Here is a 19,599-nt window from a genome sequence, read left to right as displayed (position 1 = left end):
TAAAACAATCAAACTGAAATTGTTGAAACCATGGAATAACTTCCGTGCATTGAGATGAGTTGGATATTTTAAAGATAAAAATAATTAAATGATTAAACCAAAGACAAATCAATGAACTCAAAAAGTATTTTAAGCATGCCCCTTCTTGGCCTTTAATTTCTTGACATAAAAATCAAGTTCTGCCCCCTCAAGAATATAGCCATCACACCTTCCATGTTGTCCTGGTCTTGATGTTACAATAGCTAAACATATCAATCCAAGTATTCAACCAAGCAACTTCCCGCTCATAAATTGCTCAAGCAACGAAGGGGCCAAAGCAGCATGAACTTGCCTCTTGGCCATTAATTCAGCATTTCGAGCATTGTCTTCTGTTTTCGGAACATCAGATTGCTTAATAAGGCTGACCAATTAAGAAAAACCTCGACAGTTTCTCCTTTCTTGCGAGGAAGTACTCTCCCATAGTAATTCTCGTAGAGAGTCCTGAAAGGGGCAGCATCCACACTGAGAATACAGCCTTTTACAATCGTTTTAGTCCTTAGGAGCTCGTTTGACGTACAATTGTAGACAACGTCGTTTATTCGAGCACGTTTTGTGAATCCTTCAGAGGGCCATGAGAAACTTCCAGTCGCCAGTCGTAGAGCTCTGTATTTTTTATTCCCCCCTCGACAGCGGACTGAACGGACCACTTCTTTAGTAGATAGCTTGAATGTGTTGATAAATTTTACTTTAGTATTTGCAGCCTGACGACCCATGTCAAACTTTCTCTTTTTACGGAAGAGTGGCATTCTTCCTCCTGTCTTTCGTCGTTTATGACATGAATCTCGTGATATTCCTTAGAACTATAAATAACACACAACCCATTGTATGTTGGCACGCTTATTCTTTTTATTTTTAATTAAAAAAATAATTTAAAAATAGTTATAAAAAATTCATACTCTGAAGAAATTAAAAACTTAATTCATTACTGTCAGTGTTAGTAAATAAGTCTGTCAAAATAAAACTCGTCTGAACGGGGTGAGTGGAGAAAAAGTAAAATACGCTGGAATTAGGAATGGCAGAGTCCCCCTGGGTGTTGAGACGTCAGGAATACGGGGGTCTTCTACTTGGAACGTACTCCAGCAGATTGGCTCACTAATGGAAAGGGTTACTGGCGACCCGTGTGAGCATCGGTATTTAACCGAACGAATATCTATAACCATAGTCAGAAGCAATACTCTGGCTATCTGCCAATGACCTTTTTTCTCTAGTCCTTTTATTAATAAAATAACTAGATCTTAAAAAAATAAGACTAGAAATTTATCAAGACAGATATAATTTTAGCAGGTAACAAACTATACCATTTCCCGTACTAAATGGGATTAACACCAAACTAAGTGGGATTAGCAGAAAACTAAATTTTAAAATTGCGTCATTAATAAAATTAACAGCCAGTATGGCCGAGTGGTTAAGGCGTTTGACTCAAGATCAAATGGACATTGTCCTCGTGGGTTCGAATCCCACTGCTGGTATTTTTCGATAATAATTTTCATTATTAAACTAAAAATTTTTTTATAAAATATAGTGGCCGTCTTCCCAAACATTTTTATAAATTTTTAGAATAGAGTAGAGATTTAGAATAGAGACCGAGACGCGCTGGAAGAGCAGCTCGTCTCCCTCCGGTCATGCGTCTTCAAGGCAATTTTATCGCCGACATACGCAACAACCTCTCGGTTTCCTTCCGATCACGCCAGTGGTTTCAAAAGCAAGGGGGACGAACTCGTAAGCCTAAGAAAGTGGTACGTATTTCTATTTCTTCCTTTCCTCCGCAAGCGCGCAAGCGTATCCTGAGGAACATGCTGTCCAGGGCAACAGCTTCTCGGAAAAAGAATCCACATAGGTCACGTCGCAGACGAGTCATCCCGATATGAAGTTTCCTGTTGTTCCGAAGGAGTCCAACAGATTCCAGTGTAGACGGGAATCCGCCGAAATCCAAAACCCTCTTCATGACATCATTGAGAAGTGTATTTTTTGAGACCACCGAAACACATTGACAACAGTGTGGTTGACATATGTCCAATCCCAGTCGCAGACACACGCTGATACGGACGGTTTCATCTTCCAGGAGCAGACCATTAGACGCCAGTGGAGAGCATTTAATTAATCTCTAGAATGAGGCTGGCATTCGCAGTTCAACGACACCAACTGCATCTGGTCGGCTTGCGAGCGAATTTCAATCTGCGCAACTTTTATATCTAACTGAAGATTTCGTGGATGACAAGAGGAAAAATAAATAAATTTAATCTAAGTAAACATTACCTCAAAAAAATGTTTAAAGCATATTGAAATGGAGAAATTTTACAAATGCGACCTCCTTCAAGCGAACTGTCGATCCTCTATGAAGCAAAATTAAAGATTATTCTAATTGTCTTTACACAGGTTAGAGTTGTCTCACATTTGAAAATAATCCTGTTATTTTCATTGCGCTTTCGGTCTTGGCGATGATACTAAGTAATGGGTTGTTTTGTCAATAAGAGCCGTTTTGATTAGCAATAAACACACCTCCGCAAAATCGCAGCGACCTCAGACTTTGTCGCCACATACAAAGTAGTCTTTAATTTAGAAAAAATGAGATCTTTACCAAAGTGATTCAAATTATGCTCAGAATATAATAAATAATCTAAACTACTTCAATAATTTTGAGGTTTAGCTCAAAATCATCCTAAGAAAAAAATCTTAATTTAGAGATTTATACTCAATAATGAGTAGGTTTTTTTTAACAAAGTAAATAACTACAAGTTAATTAATAAAAGCTTCATGGGCGGAAAGCCGACGCGATCGAGAAAGAGTTAGAGCGTACTATCGCAAGGGATATCCGCTCGAAAAACCATCTCGATTCGCGGGCGTCGCCTGTGATAGCGGACATGCGGTACCCGATCTCCTGAACGAAGCTGATTGCCTTACTGCCCAAGGAACCGGAAGTCTCAACCGCGAATGGAAGGAATTGGAACTTTTCCGTAAGTGAGGAGTACTTCCGCATCTTTTTGCATCCCGCGGTTGTGACAATGGATCCAGGAGCGGATGCGGACATCAGCAGGTTCTGAGGCGAGAAAGAGTCCACACACGTGGCATCCCAGGTGAGAGGCTTCCCCCTGTTGAAGGGAAACACAGTGATTTCTGCTTTTCAGTTTTACTAAAACAATGAGTAGGTTGATCTTCGAAAACATAAGAAGTATCAACTCACAAAGAAAGCAGAAACTTTCCTAATTAAAGAGAGGAAACTATATATCTTAAAAATGTAAACGACCTACACAGGCTCGTAATTGCTTCCACGAGCTTAGAAGAGATGAAAATAATTGCACGTGAGATGTATGAAGCCAATCATTGTCAACATAATTCTCTGAAAGCCTTATATAGGCGAAAATTTTTTAAATTGAGAAGACAGATCATTCGGCAAGTTGTTAAAGAATGCAATTTCTGCTTTTCAGTTTTACTAAAACAATATGATAATTCAAATATTCCTTCATGGATTTATTTACCAGGGCGACTGAAAGAAGTTAAAATTGAAAGTTCGACCTGTAATCTGCTAACTCAGTATTGGTACACGATTCAAATTTATTAGTACACAGCTTTTCTTATTGCGCTACATACTGTAAAAATAAATCAAATGATGTTAATTTAAACTATTTATAATTTAAAACCTGAAACTTTACCGTTCTCGATTAGCACCAGCAAATTATTATATTTTTGTTTCAATTGCTACTTAAACCTGATATTTTTTTCTTAAATAAATAATTTTATTTTATCAAGTGACATTACAAGCCATTAGTCGGTTTTTGATATGGTTTGGGCATTATAAATCTCAAAAGCGAATCTCTATTGAGGGATTTTTCGCGTTGATATTCTTCTTGTTTACAAGAATTCGTGGATATTGGGTCATCGTCAGATTTCTCTGTACTGCTTAACAAACATGGATTTGCAGCTTCAGATAAAATTGGTTCTGTAGAATCATTTATAATTGATTTTTTTTCTTCAACTGAATCTATAATTTCTTCATTATTTCTATAATAAATATATATAAATACATATCAGATTCAAATTTTGTTGTATCGATCTCACTTTTGAGTGTGCTGCAATAATTTACTCCATCGTCAAACAGCTGTGCTACATCCTTCACAGATTTACGTTCAAGAGTGGGAAGAATAAATGAATCTGCCAACTCCGTACTGGTACGAGATTCAAAGCTATTTTCAACATGTCTTTTCCGATATTCTTTTATTTCATCCGATGAGGGATGTTTGATAAGCATATCAATCACCCCAATAACTGAATCTTTTTTAGTATTATCAGAATCGTCATTATCCCGTGTTGATTCGAAGGAATAACAAGGAATTTCAGATTCTTCTATTTCATATTTTTCTATAACATATGGTCGAATAAAGGTTACCGATAACCGGTGATTCTGAAATAGCTGATTCATCCTCAACTAATTGGACAGAATTGGTTGTCTAATTAGACTAATTTAATTAATTATGAAACATTAGGGGTGCAAGAATATTTTTCATAAACCACAGGCAACGGCACAGTAGGGACAGATTCTTTAATCTAAAAAATCTAAAATATTTTGAGAACCAGTTCAAAATCGTTAATCATCGTTTCAAGCCTCTCTTTGTCAGTATTATCCTATCAATAGATAATAAATATTGATACTGAGACATTTCTAAGTTGGGAAATAACGTTCTGATAGTTTCCATTTAATGATGACTGCTTTGAAGTGACACTGACTGGAGGAGGTGATGGTGCCCTTTTTTGTTTTTTCGACTAGAAATGTTTTATTAGTAAAAACAAGTAGAAATGTGGAAAATTTTTCTTTATTTGCGGTTTCCCCGACCAAATCCTTCATCTGAGAATTCTGGACAGTTTCTGACATTTCTCTACACTCCATTTCGTTCGGTTGTTTTGACTGACCAGTAAATTCGATGTTTTTTTTGTTTTTCGGTCGACGTTTAATGATTCGCTGTTTAAGGGTTGAGCATTTTTTCTTAATCTTCCCCCCTAAGAAATAAATTTAAAATATCGAATAATAAATATTAAATATATATTAGTGGATTTATGTGGCCTACACATGCGCAAACTCATCAAATGCGGTAAATTATCGTTAAGAACATAACAGCATTGATCGTAGCCACTAATTGTTGATATTAAATCGACTCTTGGGTTAACAATATAAACTATGACGCCATTCATGCGTTCTTTGTTTCGATAAAGTACAAAAAATTTAGTGATGGAGGACCTTACCTATGAGGATTCCATATTTAAGACCATACACCATAAAGGGGTAGTGTAATGATAAGATAATCTCCTCTGGACGGGTGGGGTGTATCAGTTTGTAGTCTTCGACAGGATTCAATTTGAATACTTTACAAGCCTTGAGAGCCAACTGTTCCACTGTTGTGTCAATGTTTGTAAAAATATTGATAGCTTCACCTGTCGTTTTATTTATGACCGAAATGTTAATTTTTTCCGTCTAAGTGATGATCATTATTCCTGCAGTACTAACATGTTTTGAAAATAGTGAACTAATGGAATGGTTAGTCTCCTGTATGAATATTCTGGGTATCAGCCTTATGTAACAAATGTTCAGATCATTTATTTTATCATAACCATTACAAGCAATGGCTTCACATTCTGGAAATTGACTATCATAGACTTGATAGGCATAGTTTGAAGGAATTAAGTACATATTTTCACAGACGTCCATAAATAGCTGTGCGACGTTCATACTACAAATAAACAAAATAAAGATACCTGAAAGTAACTGGAATGGTCATGAGACTCCCATCAGGATAAGAAGCTAGGACTTCATTTCCTTTTAAATCAACAATTCCGTCATTTTTCATGTGTCAATACCAAGAAATGACAAGAATTACGAGTGATAGCCAAATTATAATATAAATAGAATGAATATAAAGTCTACGCTGCGCTCGTTTATTTCCGATGTGAAGTATGCAGTCAATAAATCGATGATAATTAGTCTGTTATTAAGTCGTTTGGCAACCCGTTGTTGTTTTCTGTTTTAATAAGAATTAACGTCTATGATAGCAATTTTTAAATGCCAAATGCAAGTTCAAATTTATACACAAGTACTAGCTGAAATTCATTTCTAGAGAATATTAATATCCTTAACGTAGAAAGTGATTTTGAAGATGACGAGTTTGACTACGGAAATGAGTCAGTATGGCCTGATACATACAAGCCAACTAAAGTATGTCTTGATTTTCAGTGATTTTTAGAAAAATGTTTTCCAAGATTTCGAATTCACACCAGTTAAAGTTGATATGGAAAAAGTAGTGGAACGCCTAAAGGTCTCACTCAAAGATAGAAATATTCCTGAGAAAATTTTAATCAAGTATGGAATTAATGGAAAATATAATTGCCATTAAATTAAAAAAACTTATTATTATTTAATTTTTAATCAATAAGATTAGGTAAAAAAATTAATAAATTCAATTTATAAAAAAATATTTCATATATAAAGAAGTAATTTCCTTTCTTTCAATCCTACTTATGAAAAATATCTTGCACGTGACTCGGTGTCAACATTTCAATATGTTCTCCAAAAAGTAGACAAATGGATACTCTAACAAACTCGTTAATCATCGTTTCAAGCCTCATTCTGTCAGTATTGAATGAATGATTTTATTTAAAAAGAAAAGCCGAAAAAAAGAGAAAGTTAATGAGACAACGTATGCCTCTTCTGCGTTGTTTCTCTGTCAGTATTATGAAGCACTTTGTCAACAACCTGTGGTTTCTACGCTCTTTAATTTGCAATTTGTCAAAAAATATAAAATCGATACCGCGATTTAAACTTTCTTAGGCAAAATTACCTTGCTACAAATAAGTAGGGAAAGCAAACCACACTAGGTGGCAACAGTTATTAGCATATACGCATAGCATTCTAACATCAGAAATTTTACTTAATCCTTATAAGAGTTTATAATACGCTAAATCCAATGATTTCTACTTTATAGATGGGGGCTGGAACATTAAAGAAGTTATTGATCGGCCCTGATTAAATACTTTACTATTATTGATCTATTTCCAAATTTATAAAGATTCCTGTCAAAGAAAGGATGTTTTTGCATCAGGAGTTTCTCAAAGATTTTGTAATGTGAAAGAAAAAGTCTTATTTTAGCACATCATTCTTGTGATGTCCAAAATTCAAAAATAATCTTAACATTGAAAATAATGATACTGATACTCCCCGTGAAACTATATCCCTCAATCTGATAATAAACAGCCAAATACTTTGCGAAATACAGAAATACAACATACTATGCTCAATTTAAACTGAATGGCTCATTTATACTCGAGTTCAGATCTCATGCGGATTTTAATAACTTCCAAATGGAGGTGATGAGCTAAAACTTTTTGGCTCTGAGTGCCATCAAATACGCCAGTTTGAGTTACGTCCATCGGAGATCTTCCTAAGGAATTTTTTATACTGGGTAGGTAATGAAGAACTGGAGAAGTACCTCCCACGATACTCTCACCCGGGTTTAAAGTGGAACGTTTTATGAAGTCTGGAAAAAGCTTACCAGTAGGAAAGTTAACTATCCCCTTGAGACGTGAGGCAATCCGACTAGGACTAAACGTTGGCTTCAGAAAAATTGACTGCGCATGATTCTGTAAGCATGAGACTCGTTGTTGAAAATGTCAAGCCTACGGGCATATAGCACGTTTTTCCAAGCAGAAGTAAGATGCTTTACTTGTGACGATCTTCATGATAGGAAAGAATCTCCAAATCCGAGAGAATCTCTGCATCAATTGTGGATCATTAGAACACTGGGCTACATATGGGGGCTGCCCCTCAATGAAGAATAATAAAACTACAGATTCCAATCCACCTCCTAGATTCCGGATTGTACACGGTCTCTAATAAAGCCCCAAATATGACCTAAGTCTGAAAGAAACAGCAAACTACGACTCCAGTTTGGAAGAATTGTCTGCCAACGGAAGCCTTTAAAAGCAGAGTATTTATTGGATCTCAAACAAATGAGCCTGCGGACTCAAAATATAATGACAACTATACTAAGACGATAGATCTGGAAGCATTATAAGTTTCAAATTCAACTCCGGAGAAAAAACTAACAAAGGCAAACGTCTCAAAAAAGAAATCCCCTTTAAAAAGAAACTCAATATGTCGATAGACAGGTCACTTAAATCAATTGGAATCGAGAGATGCGATCTCCAACAAAAAAGAACGATATTTACGGGATGTGGTGGTACTCCCACGCGAGGGCTGCTATTAATCCATGTAAAAGGCTCTTTTGTGATCACTCTCGTGAACGCATTCCGAGCTAATCCGGCTCATGGCTTTCCACCGGCCGGATATCTTAGTAGTAAACAAGTCAAAATTGAAACATGAAATGATATTTACCTTGGATGACTATATTTCATATGGTGTCACGTAGAGGGATGGTGCGGATGCTGGCACGGACACATTCATCTTCTTTATGAATGGGTTGAAGATAAAAAACTTGAGAATAGAAAACGAAATTACTTGCGAATTATCTCTCGAGTTAATATGTGGACAAAAGTGGATTCTGATTGGGGGAATGTACTCTAAGAAATGAGCTGAAAACAAAAACTCAAGTGCTGATTTCTTCAAACGTAACCAATTTGCACTGATTGCAGGAGACCTAAATTCTGAATGCCTATCTTTTGGCTGCTGTCGAAAAGAAAACCGAGATGGAAAAATACTGCGGGCTATATCCGATCAAGCTGGTTTTGATTTCTGGACATCTAAGAACTAAATCATTTTTCATGCCATGAAGATGATTTCTTAAGGCTGTTTTTAACTTTACTCTCATTGAAGCTTTTATGTGAATCCTAGGGGAAAATCAAAGACATTGGCAGTGATCATGGCTTCCAAATAAAATATGTTCAAACTTGATTAAACTGGTCCCAGGAGAAGGATGGTGTATTATGTTGGAAGGTTTCAAGTCAAATTTAACTGGACCACCATGTTTAATCCGTGCTTACCTTAAAAAATTTTCATCTAATGACAAATCTGGTCTTTTTAAAATAATCCATAAACCAAATTGATCTGTTTTCTAATTGAAATTTTAAATATTTCTCAACAAATTATTTTCTCTTGATTTTGTTAATTCCTTTCGATTTTCAGGTGCAAATTTTAATTTCTTTAATGTATACAAACTTAGATCGAGATGTCAAGCAATACTTTTGATTTTGATAATTGTGAAAAATGTAAGTCAAATTTTTGTTGTATTCCATGAAATGTAATTGTATTATCGTCTTTGATGCATGATATAAAAATACTACATTCTATAGTTCTTTATTAAACTTTTTCTATAATTTCTAACTCTCGTGTCAAGTTTGATTCCGTCCCATATCCACGAAATGCTATTTTTCTCGAGATATTGAATTCAATTTTCGTTTTTTCAATCCCCACCTGATTCTGCAGCTGAAATTAAATGTATTTTGTTTCGATGCATTTGATTTTTCTTATCCAATGATTTACGTGTTATCTCCGCCACAAAATTGGACATAAACCAAAACCCGAGTTTGCTGGCCAATATCAATTAGAAGAATCTAAATTCTGTTCTTTAAAAAACTCGAAGGAATTCTATCCTGATGTACTAAATTTCTCTTATTGTCTTAATTTATGACACTTAAGACTCTTAAGTGTATAAATAACTTCCACTTGTCAAAACCACTTACTAGGACAAAAATTTGTTCTTCTCAAAGAGTAATAAACGAAATTGGTTTTTTTTCTATATTTTTGAAATAATTATAATTATTATTTTTAATAATAAACTGGCAGACAAAGCAACATCTGGGAAAAATGTGTTTTTAAGACGTAGCCAGGATGCCAGAAAAAGCATCAGTGTGCCTACTGTCAATGAGAATGTATTATCTAAAAAAGAAACAAATCCTTACAAATGTAGCATTACTAACAGCACTAACAGGCCTTGGAGTCGGAATAATGGACCAAGAATTGAGATTTAAAAATTACTATAAACCGAATTCTTCATTTCCAATGATGCTTTCAGTCTTCTTATCTCTTTCAACTTCAATTTTGGTGTTATTAATCTTGTTTTATCATTATTATAAAATAAAATCAAGGCTCCTATGGGATGAATCAATTTCCTTTATTGCCTACATCAATTTAAAGGACATATTTTTAATATTTCTTGAAGTATTTGTATGTCTAATACACCCCGTACAAATTTTTGACAAAAAATTTCCGATAAATGCGATGCTATCATTCCCCGACATGACCGTTGCTTACTTCCATCTCAATTCTCTGCTGACTATCCTCATGTTTAACAGACTATATCTTGTCCTCAGAGTATTTAAGCTCAATTCTCGATATTATACTAATTTCTCTCCACACGTTGTTGGTATGTTAGGGCACATTGACCTTAACTCCACGTTTATCGTTAAATCACTTCTTTATCAATATCCAATCAGAATGTTGATAGTAATGATAGCTACAGGATTTCTGATCTCTTCTTGGTCCCTTAGAGCCTGTGAAATATCAGTTGATGAGATCCACGGATCTTTTGCTAACTCAATGTGGCTTGTGGCTATAACTTATATGTCTGTGGGGTACGGAGATATTGTCCCCATATCTTTTTGCGGACGAACCACTGCTGTACTCACTGGAATATTTGGAGCTTTTTGTACTGCTCTTTTGATTGCCGTCGTGATTCCAAATTTGAGGTTTACCAAAGCCGAAAGAAATGTTTATGAAGACTTTTTAAAATTAGAAAACTCCAAAAAAATCGAAGAAGAGTGCGTCAATGTATCGAAAGCCAGTCATCAAATATATGAGGTAGCATACCTGGTCATTCTCTTTAGTGTAGTAAGAGAATTTTAAATAAAAGTTCTTATAGAGATCGAGCTCAGCTTATCCGACAACAGAGAATGTTAATTAAGGCTAAAAAGAGAATGAGGGGAATCAAGCATTGTCAAAGAATATTATTTGAAGAAAGTTATTCGCTATCGGACATTGGAAAAATTAATGAAATGATTGTTTCTCTCCAAGCGGAGACAGATAGAAATCATAAAATTCATGAAATATATTATAAAGAAATTCTGAATAAACTTGATAGTATAAATTAAAATATTTTAATAATAACTTCAAATAATAAAATAAATTTACTTGGTTAGAAAATTGTTTGTAATGTTAGTATACAATTATCACCTCTCAAATAGATATATTGATTCAGAGATATCTTCAATAGTATCACTAATTTTAAATATTCCGGACTTCACATCGAATAAAATTATGTCAAATAAGTCCCAGGTATTCCATGATTATAAATCTACCCATGACATCAGAAGGCTTGGCGCAAACAACATTTTTGATAAATAACTTTGCGAGGTTCACAATTTAGAATGCTTCATTTTGAGGATATGACTTAAATATAAAAATCAACAATTCATCGACACGAGAATTTGAGAAAGACTAGCTAAAAAAGTCATTAAAAAACAAAAGAACTATCATGGAAGCAGTTAAAAGATAAGAAATTGAATAAAAAATAAGCATTGTAAAATTCTTGTTAAGTCAGTGGTTTTCAACCGTAGTCCCTAGAAAATTTAATGTTGTCGTCAGGAATTTCAAATAATTATAAAAAATTAAAGCTAATTAAAAAAAGGTGATAAAATTTTATTGTGTAAAAGTGGTTTTTAGTGTTAAAAAGTTTGAGAACCGCTGTGCTATATAAACAAATACATTAACAAATAAAAAAATAATTGATACAAAGCCCTATTAGTAAAGGCGGTCATAGTTAGTTAATTAGTTACCCCGGCTTCTCTAGCATGTAGGAAGCCGGCTGCAATCAGGTAGCAAGAAGCAGAGATTGATCCTGAATCCCAATAGGTGGTGACAGCTTCCTTATCCTTTTATCAACATCCTTTTACTTTAAAAAGAATTCCTTTTTGAGCCTAAAATCCAGATTTCATTCTTCATTTCAAAAAAACATTACTCCCATACTTTCAGCTTTATACATTCACTTGCAACGGTATGAACATTCATGTCAGGAAACTAATACTTGACTTGTTGAGCATGCGGCAGTTTTATCAAATTCAAGGGAAAACTTATTCACTTTCTAGTGACTACTAAAACAGATATTTCCGAATACTGGATTTTGTATTGTTTTATACAATCTTTGCAATCAAAATGAACTCAGCGGATGGTAGATTCCAGGTTTAAAAAACTGGGCACAATAAGTTTTTTGCCATCGAATCGAGAGCTTATCTTTAATAATTAATGTCATCGTACAATGAGGTTACCACGCAAAGTTAGACGAACCAATAATTGATCCGAAAACAATAAGCAAAAGATTCTTCTGCATCAAAGAAAATGAATTGAAAAATTTTTTTATTCGAAATGTACAATAAATCATATGTGGAAATTGATAGTTTTTTGAGCAAAGAGGAAAGCTCTTTTATAATATTACGACTACAGAGGGTGATGAAATTGTCAAAAATGTGTCAATTGCCAGTCAAAGAAGCTTTTGAACACAAATGAAATTTACATAGAACTATATAAATATAATACACCGTTTTGATTTTCGTCGATACAATGCAATTTCTCAGAGTTGTACAATATCGTCGATTAGTGGAAAGCCTTTGTCTTACCGTATCACGGTGGGCAGTACATTTAAGTTTTTCGTGTATTCTGTTAAGTATAAGTCGTGCAAACAACAAGTTTGTAATTGCTGCTAGCAGATGAAAAAGTATCAATTTATTAACTTTTTATGTTTCATCAAAATAAAATATCCAATCTTTTTATCTTAATTTATATTGTGAATGAAAACAACAATTAAATTATTATATTTTAATTTTTTAATAATTATGTAAAATTTTTTAAAATAATATAACCTTAAATTCTAAAAAGAAATAAAATATAGATCAATCGTGAATAATTAATACAATGATTTTCTTGGTGTTTCACTTTTTCTAACACCTAGATTTTTTCAATTTTGTTTTTTCTTGCACGTACAAGGGACGTCGACATCGATCTTAAAAACGGGGGAAAAACTTTGACATATACCCTAGAACTATCTTCAGCTTTGGATTTCTTGAAAACACTGAAAACCCAAATCATTCCAAAAGTTTAATAAATAATTGATAAAATATTAGTATTATGATTCAGACATAAGTGAATTTGAACTAACCATTGATCAAGCAATAGCTGAAATTGCAAAATTAGATCAAATCGGTATTGGCCTCATTAGTTGACCTATTTAAAAGAAAAAACAAAATTTAAATCCACAAAAGATAATAAAGTGCATGAAGAACAGTTTAATGAAATATCTTACGATTTCGAAACTCCACATATACCGGAGCTCTGTGAATTTTCTGACTCCAATGAGCTGAATATGGATGAATGTTATTACTCCGATGACCTGAATATGTTTGAATGTTATAACTCCGATGACCTGAATATGGATGAATATTCTAACTTAGATGAGCTAAATATAGATGAATATTATGACTCCAATGAGCTGAATATGGATGAATGTTATAACTCCGATGACCTGAATATGGATGAATATTCTGACTTAGATGAGCTAAATATAGATGAATATTATGACTCCAATGAGCTGAATATGGATGAATGTTATGACTCCAATAAGTTGAATATGGATGAATTTTATAACTCTAATGACCTGAATATGAATGAATATTATAACTCCAATGAGTTGAATATGGATGAATATTTTAATTCTAATGACCTGAACATGAATGAATATTATACTTCTCGTCATCCGGATATACAAAAAAATTATGCCTCTGATTATCCATATTTTCACAAATCTACGAAGAAAATAAAATCTATAGGTGAAAACTTATCTTTCAGCGACAAATTCGGCCTCTGGGTTTGATTTTATATGTTTAGAGTTTATTTTAGTTTTTTGAACATCGTCATATAATCTATACTTCATTATTTTTTACCGGAAGCACATTAATAACACTATCCATTATTTGTTCAGCAGTAAAAGTCGCCAGAAGATATAAGTATTAGTTAATTAATATGTAATTTAGAAGAAAAAGAGGGAGCTTCTAACTGATGTCGATTCAATTGACAAAAAATTACTGGTAGATTGGGATGATTATTAAGTTTTAGAATGCTTAAATAAATTTACTAACAATAATCAGTCTTGTTTGGCTTTAATAATAAATTATTAATAAATTCAAAATAGGACAAATTAAATAAATTGTTAGAAACAATAATCTAATTTAACAGGAATTTCAATATACTGCCTACAAAGATTCCAAAGTTGAAAAACAAAACTTTACAAAGAGAAAAAAACAACCCTACAAAGATTTCTTCTACAAAGACTGTAGAAGACTGGTAGAACTCAAGTTATTACCAATTTTAAACAACTCAATTTCATATTCAATGTCTAATAAAACTTTAAAAAAGTTGCAGTTAAAATTATGATATTTCAAATAAATTATTTATAATTAAGAGATTAACTAAAGTCATTCCGAATATTTACCAGTATATTCTTCTTTCTTGAATCCATAGAAAGTATATTTTCTGTATGAAAGCATCTTGTTATTTCTGTCAATGTCAACATTAAATTAGAGTTAAAAAATGTCATTACTGAAAAATGAATTAAATCACTATTAATAATCATGAATCTTTTTAACTTAAAATGCTCAGATATATTTCCCTTGCCGAGAAGAAAGTAACAACTAATAAATAGCTACTTTGATTTAGTAAAAATGTTTTGATTTCCTAAAAAACGCTAATTTTTGAAGCTTTAACCTAATGCTTGAAGCGTCAACACTAATGTTTGGAGGGTCAACATCAATGCTTGAACCTTCTATATTAAAGCCCGAATAACTAATTTTCTAAAGTATTCTTTATTTTATGAAAAATATTTTTAAATCTGATTAAGTGTACCTGCACTCCAAGTCGTTAGTATCCACTCTCTTTTTTTAGAAGAAGAGCTTATCTCACATTGCCTTTTACTCAAAATCATCACATCTTATTTTATCAATGTGTCTTCTTCAGAAATCATTGGGTCGTCTCTACCACTACATGATATCTCAACAAACCGATCAGAAATAGAATCATACTCTTTATCAGATACCTTCATCCCATTTTTGCTCAATTAGCATACTCTTAAGAGTCATTTTCAGCGTAACTGATTGGATGTGCGTCCTCTTTGCTTCTCCAATAGATAAGTTATCAATATAATTTTCGGAGAACTTCATGACGACTCCATCCCAAATCATAATCAAATGAATTATTTGTCCCTGAGAGTCAAAAAAGAAATTAATTAAATTTTATTATTTCCTTGAAAAATTTATTTAATGCCCTAAAGCAAAAATTTCTCTATAATTAGATTTGCTTTAGATCAGGGGTGTCAAATATGTGGCCCTCGAAAGACATAGGTGCGGCCCTCAGCGTACTTTGCCAAACATAAGTGCGGTCTGATTTAATGGCTATACCAGCGGTTCTCAACCGTGGTCCCCAGAAAATTTTTAGTGGTCCCCAGGAATTTTCGAAAAATAAAAATATATTAAAGTTAAAACTAATTGTACAATTAAGTATAAATCAAAAACATTGAAATTAATCAAGCGGTTCTCAATCGTGGTCCCCAGAAAATTTTTAGTGGTCCCCTGGAATTTTCGAAAAATAACAATATATTAAATTTCAAACTAATTGTACAATTAAGTATAAATCAAAAACATTGAAATTAATCTGATTTGATTAGCGTGGTTTATCATTCTAGTTATGGTTAACAAGAATCGTCGTCTTTGGTCGGATTCTTACGTACAATTTGGATTTACTAAATTCATTGTCCCAAATAATGAAATAAAGGCAAAATGCATGATTTGCCATAAAATTTTGGGAAACAATTCACTGAAATCTTTTCAACTTAGGCGCCACAAAGAGTCTGTACACCTAGAAAATTCTTCCTCACATGAATATTTTAAAGTCAAAAGAACGAAGTTTGATTCACAGCCAAAGCTTGAGTGGTTTAATAAATCTCAAGATAAACCGAGATTAGAAGCATCATATGCTGTAATTTTAATTTATATCCAAAACAAATAGGTCTCAATGATTATCGCAAAAAACAAAGCTGCACATAATTCTGGTGAAAAGTTAATCAAACCAGCGGCTCTTGAAATGGCTCGAATTTTGTTTGGTCCGGATGCAGTTACCAAACTTAAGGACATACCATTATCCAATGATTCAGTTTCCCGTAGAATTTCAGAATTGTCATCTGATATCCTGAAGCAATTAATTGAAAGAATCAATAAAAGTAAATGCAGAATAAGTATTCAATTGGACGAGTCAACTGACATTTCTAACGTCTGTCAGCTTGTGTCCTATGTTCGCTTTGTTGATGATGAGAATATTATTGATGAGTTTTTATTTTGTTTGGAGATGGATGGACACACTCGTGGAGAGGACATCTTTAATATTTTTGACAATTTTATGAAGACGAATAAAATCCAATGGGATAAAGTTGGATCTATATGTACTGATGGTGCACCTGTGATGATTGGTCATCAATCTGGACTTGTTACTCGTATTAAGGATTTGGTTCCTGATATTGTTACAAGACATTGTGCATTGCACAAATATGCACTTTGTTCAAAAACTATGTGTTCGTCGTTAAGAGAAACACTAAACACCATTGTAAAAGTGATAAACTATATTCGATCTCGACCACTTAATCATCGAATTTTCCAAACTCTTTGTGAAGAGTTAGGAAGTGATCATTCTATACTACTTTATCATTCTGAAATTAGGTGGCTTTCAAGAGGGAAAATCCTTTCGAGAATTTGTGAACTTTCCCCTGCGATCTCTTTGTTTTTGCGTGATAATATGCAGCATGATTGGGCCGATCAATTTGATGATTTTACTTTTAAATCGAAAATGTATTATCTTGCCGATTTTTTAAACATTTTAAATGAGTTTAATTTGTCAATGCAGGGTAAAATTTTTATTAATTTATTTAAAGGTCTTTATATATCAATTGTCGAGGTCAATCAAATAATAATGGCTTTTAAAAAAAGTTATTATTGTGGATAATGAAAATAAAAAAAGGAATAACATCAATGTTCCCAATGCTTGAATATCATCTCGGACACAACCCACCGGATAATGTTCTTCTAAGTCTGATAATCAAACATCTGGAAAATCTCAAGACAAAATTTGATGATTATTTTCCTGTTGAAGACCCAATTCCAAACTGGATCGTTAACCTTTCTTGACCTCATTTAAAGAATATCAGGAACTCAATTTTCAGCAGAGCTTGATTGAACTTCAATGTAATCAGTCTGCTCAGATTATTTTCAAATGTACTTCATTATTAGATTTTTGGTATTCTCATTAATAATTACTTTTTATTGTTAGGTGTCAGATGGCGAAAGAATTCCCCATTTTGAGTAAAACTGCATTGGAATCAATACTTGCATTCCCCACTACTTATCACTGTGAAATGGCGATGTCGTGTCTGACTTTTCTAAAAACAAAATATAGAAATAGACTACGGGTACAAGATGATATGCGAGTAGCTTTGTCGAACATAGAGCCTGATATAAGTAAAATTATTCTGAGCAAACAAGATCAGAAATCTCACTAAATTACTATTAAATTTTCTGTTATTTTGATAATGTTCATGTTATTTTTATAATAAATATTCGAACATGTCTAAACCTGGCCCTGACGAGGCCAAAAATTGTGCGCTAATACCAAAAAATGTTTATTTTATTTAAGGTGGTCCCCACAAAATTTTATAGTGCAAAAGTGGTCCCCAGTCTAAAAAAGGTTGAGAACCGCTGGGCTATACAATGCAAAAAATTATTTTTTATTTTTTTACATTTAATTAAAATTTTTAATTGTATTTTTAAATCGTGTTTGTTAATGTCACGTGGTTCTTCTGGAATAAAAAAGAAACGCTCCTTGAAAGATGAACGGAGAGTGTTTCAAGATAAATCGGAACTTCTCTATTTTTGCACAATGGTTGATGGAAAAATACATTGTTTGATATGTAACAAGTTTATCGCTATACCGAAAGAATACAACCTAAAGAGGCATTATCAATCTAATCATCTATCATACAATTATTTCGAAGGTATTAAGTTGCTTATTAACCAAGAAGGTCCAATGCGTGTTTCAAAGCTAAATGAATTGCAAAAAATTTATCTGCGTTACAAACTCATTTCACAAAAATCATAATCGAAGTACTGCATTAGTCACTGCAAGCTATGAAATCAGCAGAATGCTTGCAGTAAATGGAAAATCATATTGTGATGGTGATTTGCTGAACACATTAATGAAATGGCATTGAATTTGAAACACCAATTAAAGTCTGATTTGTTAAAATTCGAATATTTTTCAATTGCAATCGATGAAACAGTCGACGTCGTTGGAATTGCACAATTAGCAATCTTTTTTAGAGCCTGTGATTCAGATTTTAATATTTATGAAGAATTTCTCGAACTGGTACTAATGCACGATACTACTACAAGTAAAGATATCTTTGTAAAACTACTACAAATTTTCTTTGAATATGGGTTTGATTTGAAGAAGCTTGTATGTTTATGCACTGATGGTGCTCCGAATATGGTTGGACGACATGCTGGGGTTGCCGCTAAATTGCGAGCTGTGCAAAATTTTATTTGTTGATATTGGAAATAATTTTATTTATGGAGATGAAAGGGCAAAACACAGACGAAATGAAAAGTCAATCTTGGATCAAAGATTTGGCAGTGGATATTACCACACATATGAACGACCTTAATTTATAATTGCAGGGCAAAGACAAGCTCATAACTCAGTTGTCAGATCATATCAAGTGTTTTATTTCGAAAATCAAATTATGGAAGTTTCAGCTATTAAATGAAGATTTATCTCATTTTCCTACGTGCAAAGAGCTCAGGAGTACTGTTGATGCACATAATGTAATGAATTTTTCTCAGTATGAAAGACAACTAGAATCGTTGTTAAAGGAATTTCAAGAAAGATTTAACGATTTTTCGTTTTTTGAACAACAATTTTCATTATTCGCATCACCATTTTCTTTTAATGTTTCCAATGCAGATGAAAGTTTACAAATGGAACTATTGGAAATCCAATCAGATTCTATACTTAAAGCTAAATATTTGGAGGTTGGAATACCTGCTTTCTTTTCATATCTTCCTGGAAAGTTTAAAAACTTTAAAAAGTTTGCAACAAAAATCATTGCTATGTTTGGTTTGTAATATGTGTGTGAACAGCTTTTTCATCTATGAAAATGACAAAAACTTCTTAAAGAACAGGACTAACTGATAATGAGAAATTATTATAAATGCGGCCCTCGAAGCGAAATTGTTACAAAATGCGGCCCTCAAAGCGAAACGAGTTTGACACCCCTGCTTTAGATTATTATTATTATTATTTAAAGACCAATACGGGCAAGCCAGTTAATCCCGTGATCGCCGATCCAAACGAGGGAGATCCTTCTGAAAGGTTCAATCCTTCCCGCAAGATCGGCCTGAGACGACGATGTCCCAGGGTCTGAGAAGCTAAGAGTCCTTTTTCGGAAGGCATTAAGTGCCTCCTGAGCGTTGCCATAT

At 33.3% G+C, this 19,599-nt stretch overlaps 2 protein-coding genes, 1 long non-coding RNA gene and 1 other non-coding gene across 4 annotated transcripts; all 4 read left to right on the top strand.

The window, feature by feature from the left end:
• Positions 1–1,426: 1,426 nt before the first annotated feature.
• Positions 1,427–1,508, top strand: Trnal-caa. Its single transcript has one exon. It is a non-coding gene; the product is annotated as a tRNA-Leu (tRNA).
• An 8,360-nt stretch (positions 1,509–9,868) lies between these two features.
• Positions 9,869–10,882, top strand: LOC115230118 (small conductance calcium-activated potassium channel protein 2-like). The gene has a single exon (XM_029800338.1). It carries the CDS (start codon positions 9,869–9,871, stop codon positions 10,880–10,882), a length of 1,014 nt encoding a protein of 337 aa, XP_029656198.1.
• Positions 10,883–13,752: 2,870 nt separating this feature from the next.
• Positions 13,753–14,032, top strand: LOC115230117. The gene is made up of 2 exons (XR_003883405.1): positions 13,753–13,892; positions 13,925–14,032. It is a non-coding gene; the product is annotated as an uncharacterized LOC115230117 (long non-coding RNA).
• Positions 14,033–16,090: 2,058 nt separating this feature from the next.
• On the top strand, positions 16,091–19,237 carry LOC115230116 (protein ZBED8-like; the record flags this gene model as incomplete). Its single annotated transcript, XM_029800337.1, has 2 exons — positions 16,091–16,751; positions 19,085–19,237. Coding segments are annotated over exons 1-2 (814 nt in total), but the record flags the coding sequence as incomplete, so codon positions are not given.
• Between the last annotated feature and the right edge of the window lie 362 nt (positions 19,238–19,599).

The sequence above is a fragment of the Octopus sinensis genome, unplaced genomic scaffold (genome assembly GCF_006345805.1).
Source record: "Octopus sinensis unplaced genomic scaffold, ASM634580v1 Contig14501, whole genome shotgun sequence".
NCBI classification, from domain to species: Eukaryota; Metazoa; Mollusca; class Cephalopoda; order Octopoda; family Octopodidae; genus Octopus; species Octopus sinensis.
The sequence above is the reverse complement of the archived record's forward strand: the minus strand, read 5'-3'. Positions and strand labels throughout refer to the sequence as shown.

What these genes read in the sequence shown, in the direction of transcription:
- LOC115230118 (XM_029800338.1), top strand. Translation starts at nt 9,869, where the DNA reads ATGCCAGAAAAAGCATCAGTGTGCCTACTGTCAATGAGAATGTATTAT.